This window comes from Crocuta crocuta, unplaced genomic scaffold (genome assembly GCF_008692635.1).
Source record: "Crocuta crocuta isolate KB4526 unplaced genomic scaffold, BGI_CrCroc_1.0 scaffold139, whole genome shotgun sequence".
Classification (NCBI taxonomy): Eukaryota; Metazoa; Chordata; class Mammalia; order Carnivora; family Hyaenidae; genus Crocuta; species Crocuta crocuta.
The window spans coordinates 11,375,366-11,388,034 of record NW_027533258.1 but is presented as its reverse complement, the minus strand read 5'-3'; the positions used below and the strand labels follow the sequence as shown (position 1 = coordinate 11,388,034).

Sequence of the window (12,669 nt, the reverse complement as noted above, 5' to 3'; positions counted from 1 at the left end):
GGGGGGACTGACCCTGCAGAGCAGGGGGAGCAAGCCCTTCCGAGCCTTTGACGCCATGGGTCCCAGGTGATTTGGTGCTGGGGTCAGAAGCCCCTCGTTCAAGGCTGTGCCGGGTCATGATCCTGGACCCGGATCCTGCGTGGGGATCCCGCTCCCAAGGCCCCGCCCCTCCTCCCACAGGCCTGGCCCCGGGGCACCCGGTAGAGATGTCCGCGGGCAGACCGAGATCGGGGCGTCCGCCCTGCAGGCTCAGCCAAGCATCTGCGGCCGGTAGTGTTGTTTCTCAGCAGGCCGGGTCGGGACGGTCCGGTGCATGATGGGGGGGAGCCCTCAGAGCCCCCTTCTCCTCTCTCCTGCTGCTTAGACCCGTGGCTGCGGCTTTGGGGGCTCAGCCCGTGCTGCACACCCGTCCCCAGGCTCGTGCATCTTGGCTGCAGGAAGGGGTCTGCCTGGCCCGGGGCCAGCGCTGAGGACCTGTTCTGGGGGCCGGGGGGCCTCTGTCAGGGGCATCCCAAAGCTCAGGCCGTGGTGCAAGGGGCGGGGCTCACACAGTGCCAGGAGCCGAGCTCAGAGAGAGCAGGATGCCGCCCCGTGTGCACCCGGATTCCCTTCTCACCCGGTGGCTCGGTGAGGACCTGAGAGATCAGTCTTTGCGTTTCCCGAGAGGAAGGGCCACACGGAGGCGCCAGGTCTGGCCTGGAGGCAGAGGAAGCCAGGGCGTGCGAGGCCGGGGCCTGGATGGGGATTCCCGCGGGAATGGCGGCTGCTTTGACGAATGGCAGCCGGGGTGTCTGCAGCCGCGCCTGGGATTCAGGGCAGAGGGGGATTGGGTCGGGGAGGCGGTCGGAGCTCCGGGCTGGTGGAGGGCACGTCCCACGCACCTTGTGCGTCCTGTCTAGGAGGTGGCCTGGGGAGGGGCAGCCCCCGACGTGCCCCATGTCACATTCCTCAGGTGTGGCCACTGTCCGCAGCCTCGGGGAAGTGACCGCCCCCCGGGGCCAGACAGCAGCTCCGGTCTGCACCCAGCTGCGCGACGTGGGTGTTCAGTGGAGACGCAGAGTCTGGTCGTCGTCGTCTCTGAACCGGGGTCATGGGGGCGCCTGGGGGGCTCCGTCGGTTGAGCATCTGACCTCGGCTCAGGTCGTGATCTCACAGTTTGTGAGTTCAAGCCTCGCGTCTGGCTCTATGCTGACAGCTCAGAGCCTGGAGCTGCTTCAGATTCTGTGTCTCCCTCTCTCTCTGCCCCTTCCCTGCTTGCCCTCTGTCTGTCTCTCTTTCAAAATTAAATAAACAGCAAAAGGTGTTTTTAAAAATAAAATAAAACTAAACTAGGGTTATGGGCCTTAGTCAGAATTCCTTGACTGCAGGCCGTTCTCTGCTTCTGCTCCTTGAGGGTCTTACTCAGTAGGGGTGAGGGGGTGAGGGGAAAACAAGAGCGGGCTGGTGGGCCTGAGTGCACAGCCTGCAGTTTGAATGGCGGGAAGGACCATGACCTCGTAACGCCCTTCCCTGCGATGCCCGCGCAGCTGGCGGTTCTGCCGATTCTGTTCCGGGCGTGTGTCCGCAGACTTTGACATTTAGGTGCCTCCACGTCTGGGAAGTGACAGTCGTCGATGGTCGTTATTTACTCTTAATCCAGAGCTGGCGAAGCGGAGGCCCCCCCGACGCCTGTGACCCGGTGACGCGCCTCACCGTTCACGGTTCTCTCCCGGGTGCACGGTGCTGTTCCTACGGGGTCTTTGCACCCTCACTAGGGGCAGGGTGGGGGTGGTGCGAGTGGCCCCCGCGGGGACTCAGCGAGTCCCGGGGCTGGTGCCGCAGCCTCTGAGCTGGAAGGGAGCCGGGCCCGGGTCGGAAGCCCCGTGCTTCATTCCGTGCTGTGACGCTCTGGGCAGGTTTCCGCACACCTCTGAGCATCGCTTTACTCCCTCGCGGAGAGAGGACCGTGACGTCTTCTTCCCAGAGTTGCAGAGAGGTGGAGGGGCCCCCGGGGCTACGTCATCTCACTCCGCCGGTGCTGTGGCCGCTCCGTGTCCCCGCACAGGGGTGTGACCTGGGCAGGCTCCGGGCGCCGAGGCAAGGAGGCCCGCTGGGTCGCTCGGCCTCCGTCTGCAGCTGCACGGCCGGCAGCCCGCTCCCTCCCTGTTACTGGGACCAGGTTTCTGTCGGGGGAGCCGTGTGTGTGGGGCCCGCCTGGGGGCCGAGGACAGAGGGTCTGTGCCCCCGCCTCGCGCCCCCCTGCGTGCAGCCCTCTGGGCTCTGACGTTCTAGCAGTCTCTGTACCTCCTGGTGTCCTGTCCGCTCGTCCCGGCTGCTCTAAGCTCAGCAAACGCCCACCGTGTATCCAGCGGCCTGACCTGGTGCTCGGCGCCAGGGCCCCGACGCGTCGTCTACACCCGCTGCGGTCTCCGCAAGGCCCCCGGCCCCCCTCCCTGCACTCTCCCTCCCTCCCACACCCATCCCTGGGCCGGGACCCGGCGACCACAGTCTGGACTGCGTGCCATTACGGGCTCCCGTCTGACCGGGCCACCAGCGGAGCCCCGCTTTGTCCGGGCTGCGTCCTGACGGGCGCCCTGCCCCCCGCTGAGCTCCGACCCTCGGCCTCGGCGCCTGTCAGGCAAACATCCCACGGGGGAGGGGAGTCCTGGGCCTCAGGACCCTGACCGTGTGTGTGGGTCTGACCTCACATCCCACCACCAGGGCCGGCGACCGGAGGAGGCGCTCGGATGCCGGGGCCACTGCCTCGAGGCCCCTCCGTGTGCCCGCAGCCCCACAGGCTCCCTGAAGCCCCTCGCCCTCAGCTGGCCCCCTAGCGCCCCGGGAGCTGGCGTCTTTTCCTGGCCTGTGTGGGCGGCGTGCTGAGCCAGCTGCAGACGGGCTATATTTAGCCTGATTTAATGAGCTCCGGGTGGCAGACGGCCGCCTCTGAGCGTTTCCTTGCGTGCCCGCGGATGTCTGCTGGACGGCGTCTGCTCCCGCGTGTGCGCGTGCCTGTGCGTGGCCGGGCGTGCGCGCGCGCGTGTGCATCAGCGTGTGTGCTCACACATCGGTGCATTCCTTCCCATGAGGACGTGTTCACGCGGGTCTATCTGAGGAGCGTCTGCGCTTTGCTGGGCTCGTGTGCAGCTTGCGACACCCGTAAGGGTCTAAAATGGGAACAAATTATTAGCTCCCTCATTTGTTTGAAAAATATTTCACAAGCATCTTTTATGTGCCAGCATCTTGATAGTCTCTGGGGATAAAATGGAAGGTAACTAAACCCAGCCGCGGCCTGTGAGGACCTTACAGCCTGGGGACGGAGGAGACGGCAGACCGAGGCCCGCAAGGCTGAGGACGCGGGCTCACCCTGGGGAGCAAAGCCGGTGCTTTGGGAGGGGGAGGGGAAGGACGGAAGTCCCCAGGGGCAAGGACCGCTGAGGTTTCAGTAGGAGATATTTGGGCCCAGCAGCGTGAAGAAGAGTCAAGGCTTGGGCAGCAGAATGTGCAAAGGCCCTGTGGTGAGAGGGAGAAGGAAAGGTTTGAAAAACATCCTATGGCCCCGGGGTTGAGCTCAGAGGGGAGGGAGGTGGAGGGGAAGCAGAGGAGCGGCCGATGGGATGTGGGACCACAGCACCCAGGTTGTGTGGAGCTGTTGGAATTTACCGTGTGACTCCCTGGGGGTCCCGGCGGGAAAAAGAAGGCGGTGCCAACGCAGGACTGAAGGAGGGCCCCCGGGAAGGACCGTTCACGGGCTTAGGGACCCACAGGCCCGGCCCCTCCCACCCCTGCAGGCAGCGGCCCAGCGCCCTGCCCCTGGCCGTCCTCACCGGGGAGCCCCAGCGGGCGGTCGCTGGCGCCCAGCCCTGCAGCCCCGGCCGGCGGTCCAGGCCCCCTGGGGAGGCCGCCCCACTTGGTCTCAGCTGGGGAGGGGGCGGGGGTCTCTCTTCAGCCTGAGGCCGTCTGTTTCCTCAAATCCTTTTCTCCTGGGAACCAAAGAGCTTCTGGAAACAGCCGTGAAGCCGTGTGGGAAGGAAGCCTGAGCGCGGGGAACACGGGAGAGAAGTCGCCCGCTACACGGGCACTGAAAAGTCTTCTCTGTCTCGTGGCTTCTGGGCAGGCGGCACAGGCAGACGGTCTGAACCCCGAGGGGACAGCCATGACGCCCGCGTGGCCCCCGCCCGGCCTCCGGCCCCCCACCCCCGAGGCAGCGGGTTCCTGGCGAACGCAAACATCTCCATAAATACCCGCTCGCTCGTGCTTCTGTGTGTGCTGCCCGCAGGTGGGCACAGACCGCGCCTCCCCTCCTGGCCCCTGCTGGGGGGACGACGCGCGGGGGTCACGTCGGCTTCTCCGTGGCCGCGTCCGCACTCGCTGCCGGGGAACGTGCCGGCCGGTCCCCTTCGGCTGGGCACCCATGTGGCTTTCCGCTGGTGCCGCGAACGGCCAGGCGATGGTGGTGTGCGCCTGTGGCTTCCTGCGCGAGGGCTCCGGCCCGGCTGCCGCGGGCGTTCCGTGCCGCGGGTGTTACCAGCCCAGCCTCCCGGGAGCCCAGCGGTTTCCACTGTCACCGGCCACGAGCCAGGAGGGGCTGCTCCCCACACGCCGGGCAGCACGGTGACTGCTGATCTGGGGGGTGAGGAGGGTAGTTTCACCGTGCCCCCCACTGCTCCGAGCGCCCGTCCCCTGTGCCGACGCCAGGCCTGGTCCACGTCCCCAGCCCTTCCCCCACACGCGGAGACCAAGGCCGGCCCCTCCCGGCCCCTCTCTCCCCTGTAAACCAGGGAGGCACCCTGCTCCCTTGGGATGAGTGTAGGGAAGCCTGAGACCCTGAGGAGGCCGGGACCCCCAGGCACATCGGAGAGGCTGCGTCTCTGGGACAGGGTGCTGACCCTGCCGGGCCTGGCCTCCGCCCCCGGGGTGTGGCCCCTCTACCTCCCCCCTCCACGTGCTTTCAGGGGCTGGATCTGGGGCCCAGACCCCCATGGGTCTTAGTTTGGGCCAGCGCCTCGGTGGGGGGCCAACCAGCCCTGGGGGGGCTGGGCCCCCTGGGGTGATGGGTCCAGGCTCACCGGGTTGGGTTCCGGCCCTGGAAGGGTTAAGTTGTCTCAGCAGGGGGAGGGGGCTGCCCCGCATCCACTCACTCCTGTAACCCGGTAAGAACTCCTTCCTCCAGGCCAGCACAGCCCCTCCCAGGCGACTGTGAACCTTCCCTGAGCCCTGAGACCCGGAACCCTCCAGAAACCCCCGGCCCCATTCACGGGGCCCTGCTCTGCCCCCGGCGGGACCCGCGTGAGCCCCCAGGGCGGCCTGAGCTGCCGTGGCAGGGACGTGCCCTCCTCATTCCGTGCCCACAGCCGCGGATGCCCCTGCCCAGCCTGGGCTTGTGTCGCGTGGCCCCGGGCCCCGAGGGGTCATCGAGCTGTGTCTGGGCCCAGCCCGTGGAGCGAGGCGGCCGCCGTGTCCAGCTGGTTTCAGAACCCCAGCGCGGGGTCCTGGTTCCCGTCCGCGGGCGGTCCTCCTCGGTGCCCTCGCCGCTGGCAGCTCCCGGGCATGGGCGTCTCCTGGTCCTTCTGTGGGGTTCGCGTTGGGGAAAGTGGGGACTGCGGCCCGAGATGTCCCCGTTGTAAGTGTGACACGCGCTTGTATTGTCTGTTCGACAGACATGCCCGTGAATAGTTTTAGACTTAAGGGGTGAGCTCACTCGCTGGGGAAATTTTGGAAGCTGGAGAAGAGTTACAGACACAGCCGTGATCCCACATCCGAACAGCCCCTCGGGCCGGCCGTTACCCCTGGTCCCTTCCACGCCCGCGTCCCGTGTGCGTTCTTGTCGCGGGCGCTCGCCCGCGGGCCTGGGGCTGTGGCCGGAGCCCCTGCTTGCCACGGAATGAGGCTGTAGCTCCTCCCGTGGGCTCCCAGGGTCACTTGCGGCCGAGCGTGTGGTGCGTGTGCGTCCGTGAGCTCGTGGAGGACTGGGATCTCTTGTGGGCCACATGCTCACAGCTGGGCCCGGCTGTGCTCCCTGGAGGGCAGGGGTGACGGGTGGCGTGACAGCTCCAGCTGGGGGCACCCCCCGCCCCCAGCCCTGTGGGTCCCCGTGGCCCGGCAGTGGGGAGGGGGGGGCAGAGACCATGGGCCCCGTGGTCGAGCCGGTGACACTTTGCTCTGCGTGCCACGCACGTGGGTGCTGCCCTCGGCTTCTGTCTCAAGAGCCGTGTGGCATGTGGGTCATTAGAAGGGCAGTCACAGTGCGGGACTTTCCAGGGTTGTGATTAGGGGGAACCGGCCTCTGCTCTTCAGCTGGTGGGCATGCGGGGGGCGGGCACTGGGGCCGGCAGGCGGCCGTGGGCTCCCCCCGCCTGGGGAGGCCCGCGCTGGCAGAGCCGGGTCTGGGGCTCCTCGCCACCCTGCACCCCTGCCTGCGGCTCCTATCAGCAGGGGCTCTGGGGATGGGGAAGGGGGGGCCGACGAGGCTCCCCAGTGCCAGCCGCCCGGGCACCTCCAGGAGATGCACATCCCAGCGGGGGACGCTTCCCCGCACCCCGTTTCTCCCAGGCGCCGAGCACAGAGACGCCTCACAGGACGCGTGCGCCCTGGGACCTTTGCTCGGAGCGGTTTTCACAAAAACGCCGCACTAGACCCGACAGCGGGCGATCCCTGCCGTCACGGGGTCCAGAGGTGACGCAGAAATAGAGGAGGACCTCGCGGCGCCGAGCCAGGCCCTGCTGGGCGTGTCGCGAGGTAGCCGTCTCTGCCTCGGCAGATCCGAGAAGGCTTGCCAGGGGCCGGGACAGTTGGGCAGGGTTTTGCAGCACAGGTAGGAGTTTGCTGGTCTGCACAGAGGAGGAAGGCCGTCCCAGGCACAGGCTCCGCGCGAGGCGGGGGAGGGCAGCTGCCTGCGGGGGGGGCCAGCCGGGCCTCGTCGTCGTGGTGGGAACGCCGGCTCCTGGAGGAGCGGAGCACGGGCAGGGCACAGGGCCGGGCCCCGGGGCTGCCGTCCTGCCTTCCGCGGGGGCCTCTGCTGGGGCCGGGGGCGCGCCTCCCCGGGGGGCACCCCCAGTCACGCTTGCCCACACCCGGGGGCTCCCCCTGCGCTCTGAGGGCTCCAAGCAGATATTTTAAAAGCACGCAGGTCTCCGCTTCTCAGAAGGGCGCTCGGGCCGCACTCCGCCCCTGACCCGGCGTCGCCCCGACCCGCACACGGGCGCTGCGGTACCTGGTGAGGGAAGGCAGGCCGGTACTTTCTGGCGCGGCTCCTGGCCCAGGCACGGCGTGTGCGCTGGCCCGGCGCTGCCGGCCGCCCTTCCCGCGGGAAGACGAAGGTTTCGGGTTGTGTTGGTCTTGGGGGGGGGCGCTGGATGCTGTCGTCCCGGCTGGGCCCCCGGGGACGCTGCAGGTACTGAGTCCTCCGTCCCCCCGCAGGAGAACTGTACCGGGTTTCCTTGCGAAGACAGAAGTTCCCTGCCCAGGGCAGCATCGAGATCCACGAAGACAGTGAGGTGCGCGGGGCTCCTGGGGTGTCTGGGCCCCCCTCTGGTCAGGATTTCAGGGGGACCCCCAGGCCGGTAGACCCTGGACTTGTTCTTCGTTGTGCTCGCCGTGTGACCCTGGGCAGGTCCTTGTCCGTCTCTGGGCTTCCGGCCCCCGTGTGAACAAGAAGGGCCCCTGACAGCGAGGGGCCTGCTCTGCCAGCAGCCTGGGCGCCCCTGCATGCACAGAGGGTCCCCGCACCCCTCCACCCCTGCCCTTCTCAGGAAGGCTGCCTGCGGCGCTCCTGCAAGACACACGTGCTGCTGCTGGTGCTGCACGGGGGCAACGTCCTGGACTCGGGCGCGGGGGACCCGGCCTGCAAGGCGGCCGACATCCACACCTTCAGCTCCGTGCTGGAGAAGGTGACGCGCGCCCACTTCCCGGCGGCCCTGGGCCACATCCTCATCAAGTTCGTGCCCTGCCCCGCCGTCTGCTCTGAGGCCTTCTCTCTCGTCTCCAAGTGAGTCCCTCTGCCCACGGGGACTGGCCGACGGGGGGGAGCGCTGTCCGGGCCGGGGGTGCCTTCCCCGGGCGTGCGGGGTGTCAGCCTGACTGGCCGTGAGCACACTGGAGGGGGCGCGGGTGGGGGCACACTCGGTGCCCGGGGGGGCGTGTGTTGTGCTGTGGGCACCGGGGAGAAGCCGGGGGACCCTGCTGTGGCCTGTTCCCTTGCGTGTGAGGTGTGGACGGTGACGTCAGGAGCAGCTGGTGGCGGGTTTGTGAGGACGCTGTGTNGGGCTGAGCACCTGGGGGGGGGTCAGGCAGCAGGCTCCCTGGGCCTTGTTCCCCCCCCCGCCCCCCGCCTCTGCTCACAGGACACGAGCAGTCCCGATCCAGGCTGGGACAGAGATTACTCAGTGGATCCCCCGAAATGCAGGACCTCAGGCCTCAGCCCCGGGGCCCGGGAGGGGAGGGGCTCCTAGAAGGAGGGCTCTTTCCGGCCCCAGCGGCGGGGCGCACTGTGCTCCTCCGTAATCAGGCTCAGCACCCTGGCCCCCTGGCTCCCAGACGCCCGGCCCCCAGAACCCGGCTAGCCAGCGCAGGCCCCGATTGCCACAACTTGAGGGGAGGGGTGGGGACCCCACCCGTCCCCCAGGCCGTTCCGCCAGGCAGTCCCTGCGAGAGGGAGCTTTTCCAGCTAATTAAAACCTCTCTGGCTGCACCTGAGGCCTGTTCCCTCCAATCTGTGTTCTTTGGAGGTGAGGGACGGCCATCAGGCCGGCCTCGCACACCACGCGGCTCTGCCGCAGCGCCCTGAGCCCAGGCCCCGGCGGGGTCCACGCTGAGCCCTCGTCAACCTGAGTGTGGGCTGTGGGGGGGTCACTCTAGCCAGCTGGCTCTGATGTCCCAGGGGAAGAGGCAGGCCGGCTGGGGGTGGGAGCTGGGGNGGGGGGGGGGGGGGGGGGGGGGGGGGCGGGGGGGGGGGGGGGGGGTCAGGGCTGCCGCAGAGGGCGGGGCCTGCTTGTGGGAAGCAGGGCAGTGAGGACGCCGTAGGGCAGGCTCACACCTTTCCGCGACGCCCAGGAAGGGCCTGCACCCTGTCCCCAGGAGGACAGATGCCATGTGGTGCGCACAGCTGCGCACCCATCTCCAAGCTGTGGCTGACGCAGGTCCCCATGCCAGGAGCCCTCTCTCTCCTCTTTAGCGTCCATAAAGCCTTGCTTGAGGCCTAGTCCAGACCACCTCCTCCAGGAAGTCTGCTATGATATGTCCCCACCCTGATCCACACAGGTGGCTTTCTCCAAATCAGGGTGTTCCTGGGGGCCATGCGGAAGAGGGCAGGGGAAGGCGGCCGTCCAGATGCCCGGCCTCACCCCTGCCTGAGCCCTGCCGGGCTTACCCTGACCCTGTCCGCAGCCTGAACCCCTACAGCCACGATGAGGGCTGCCTCGGCAACAACCAGGACCACGTGCCCCTGGCCGCCCTGCCCCTGCTGGCCGTCTCCTCCCCACGGTACCAGGACGCGGTGGCCACCGTCATCGAGCGCGCCAACCAGGTCTACATGGAGTTCCTCAGGTCCCCTGACGGGATAGGCTTCAGTGGGCAGGTAGGACAGCCTGGCCCAGCCTGGCCTGGCCTGACTGCTGCCCTCGGGCCGACCCTGACCCGAATCTGACCCCTGACCTGGCCTGACTGCTGGCCTCGGGCCGACCCTGACCCGAATCTGACCCCTGACCCTGGCCTGACTGCTGCCCTCGGGCCGACCCCGACCCGAATCTGACCCCTGACCTGGCCTGACTGCTGCCCTCGGGCCGGCCCCGACCCAGGATGAGCCCCCATCCCCCACAGCGGCTCTGTCAGTGGCTTGCTGGGACAGGTCCCTTATTCTCCCAGGGACGGGGGACTGGTGCGCTGGCCGCTACGGGGGTGGTGGGTCAGCGGCGGGCAGGCCTTTAGTCCTGGCTGTCCGCTCCAGGTGTGTCTCATCGGGGACTGTGTGGGGGGCCTCCTGGCCTTCGACGCCATCTGCTACAGCGCGGGGCCCTCGGGAGACAGTCCAGGCAGTAGCAGCCGGAAGGGAAGCATCAGCAGCACCCAGGTGGGGGCCGGGCAGTGGGGATGGGGCGGGGTCCGCCCTCGGGGAGCAGGGGCCTGACCTGGGAGGGGTGAGTTCGGCCTTCACGCTGGCGCAGGGTAGCTAGCCTGCGAGAGGAAGGCGAGTTAGGACGGGTCCTGCGTCTGGGGAGAGAGGGGCCCGCCCGCGCCCGGGGAGGAAGCGGGGCCCCGCCGTCTGTGGTGGCTGCAGTGCCCCCCTCTCCTCTGCGCGGCCCCGAAGGACGCCCCCGGCGTGGCGGACGAGGCGAGCGGTCTGGCCGGCAGCAAGCGCCTCAGCAAGAGCAGCATTGACGTGTCCAGCGCACCGGACGACGAGGACGCCACGGAGCCCCAGAGGCCGTTGCCTCGCAAACAGAGCGACTCCTCCACCTACGACTGTGAGGCCGTCGGCCAGCATCACGCCTTCCTGTCCAGGTAACGCCTCCTGGGCCCCGTGGTCCTGCCAGCGCGGCATCCGGGGCGGTGAGGACCTGCCCTGTGTCCCTGGCCCTTCCAGGGGGCCCCGCGCCCCGTCCCCGCGCTGCCCCGACCTGCAGAGAGACGGGACAGCCCCCCAGCATCGCCGACCCTCAGCTTCAACCTCTTTCGAGGGGACCCCCTCCCCGCCCCCAACCTGCTTCCCTGGTGCGTCCAAGCAAAGGCCGTGGAAGAGCAGACATGGGCGTGTTTTGTGAGCCACTCCGGGCGCTGTGGTTTCCCAGAAGGATCAGCAGGGAGGCCGGGAGGCGTCCTGGGTCGCGCGGCCCGGCGCCGAGCAGCAGGGGCCGGCTCCTGGCTCCTGGTCCCCGTGCGGTCCCCCCTGCAGAGCTGAATGAGGTGCCCGCTCTCTCACTGGGGACACAAGGGAGCCACTAGGAAGGCAGGCCCTGTTCCCCGCGGTCCCTCAGCTCTCTCCCCACAAGTGACAAGTGTCAGGAGGCCTTTACGAGGTCTGCAGAGTCGATCCCCTGTGACCACTTTGGAGTCTTTGCTTTGCGTGTATTTCATGCGTTCTCTGCGTAGTTTTCCTTGGGAAAAGAACCCTATGCTGTGCTCTCTTTGGATCCTTTCCCTACGGGACACACATCTGGTAAATACCCTGAACGGGGAGTATTTCGTTGAGCGAGTGGACAGCTCTTCTCATCCCACTGATCGGAGGCTTGGCTCCTTCCAGTCCGGGACTCACAGCCCGTGAGCGCTTGCGCGTGCGTCGGGCTGTTTCGTTCAGGCGCATTCCTGGAAGAGAAATCCTTTGACCACAGGCCCCGCACATTCAAATCTCTGACTGTTCGAAGCGCGGTCGCGGCAGGGCAGCAGGGTGGAAAATCCTTTAAGAAGGCCCCAAATTCCCGGGGCNGGTAGCAGGGTCAGCACAGCCAGCTTTTCCCGCCAGCCTAGGGACAGATCGCGGTTCCATCAAACACCAGCGATGTCCTCATGGGAGAGACAGGAGCCCGATCCTGGGTCTGAGGACCCAGATCCAGCTGCCCTGACCCCTCGCGTGTGGCAGGCGGGGGACTGGCCCGAGATGTTTGGTATTTCTCAAATCCCCTTTCCTCCTCCACGTGGAATATTGTCGCTGAATTTGCATTCAGTTACTTGATTCGTGGATCGCGGCCTCCCGCTGATTGTCTCGCATTCCGAGCTGCACTAGGACTCCGCCGGGGAGGTCCAGGCGCCGCTCTCCTGCCCGTCCTGGGCGGCTCACTCTGGGGCCGGGACAGAGCGTCAGCGGGGCTCTCAGGAGCAGTGGCGCCTGGGCCGGTCTGGTCGCAGTTCTGTGCGTGGGCCTTTCTCTTGAAGGCCTGCTCCCCCCGCAGGTGACGGGGGAGGGAAGGGCTCGCTGGGCGCACTGGGTCTGCCGGTGGCTGGGACCCCGCGTCACGGAGAAGATGCCGGGTGCCGCGGGACGGCTCTGTCTGGCTGGGGTGGCACCGACCGGGCCAGGCTCCGCCAGCAGATGGTGCAGGGGTGTGGGGGGGAGGGGAGAGCTGGCGGGAGGCCCTGGTGAAGCCGGCCTGATGGGGCAGGCCTGCCAGCCCACAGGGTGCTCAGGTGCTCTCAGGCTCTCAGCCCAGCGGAGAAAACGTTTTCCTGGATTGTGCCGTGAGCGTCGGTCCAAGCACGGCCTCTGGCTGCCACGACGGCGGCTTTGGGTGGATGTGATGGAGGCCACGGGGCCCCGCAGTCTACACCACTGACCATCTGGCCTTCAGAGTGAGAGTGGGCCAGTGGCCTGCGCCGGGGTGGCTGTCAGCTCTCGGGCAGCCGGTGGACGTGGGCCCCGCCCCCTCCGCCTGCACACCCACACGTGCACACACTCCCTGAGCGGGTCTCTCTTCCCCCGGCAGCATCCACTCGAATGTGCTGAAGGACGAGGCCGAGCCCCCTGTGGCCCAGGGGCTCCCGCCACCCGAGGTCGGCCTGGGTCGCTTGGACTTCGACGTGTCCGACTTCTTCCTCTTCGGCTCGCCCCTGGGCCTGGTCCTGGCCATGCGGAGGACCGTGCTGCCGGGGCTGGACGGTGGGTGGCTCTGCTGGGAGGCCTTGTGTCTCTGGATCACTATGTGAGGGCCTCCGGCTAGGGGAGGGGCGGGCGCAGGGAGGGCCTCCGGCTAGGGGAGGGGG

At 67.9% G+C, this 12,669-nt stretch overlaps 1 protein-coding gene across 1 annotated transcript in view; it reads left to right on the top strand.

Moving 5' to 3' along the window:
* PITPNM3 (PITPNM family member 3) overlaps window positions 1-12,669 on the top strand; it is a 44,928-nt gene that overhangs the window by 20,099 nt on the left and 12,160 nt on the right. Inside the window, exons 8-13 of the mRNA XM_077746880.1 lie at window positions 7,399-7,475; window positions 7,731-7,966; window positions 9,364-9,553; window positions 9,923-10,045; window positions 10,283-10,476; window positions 12,393-12,565. Of these exons, the coding sequence (XP_077603006.1) occupies window positions 7,399-7,475; window positions 7,731-7,966; window positions 9,364-9,553; window positions 9,923-10,045; window positions 10,283-10,476; window positions 12,393-12,565 (993 nt within the window). The remainder of the gene's footprint in view (window positions 1-7,398; window positions 7,476-7,730; window positions 7,967-9,363; window positions 9,554-9,922; window positions 10,046-10,282; window positions 10,477-12,392; window positions 12,566-12,669) is intronic.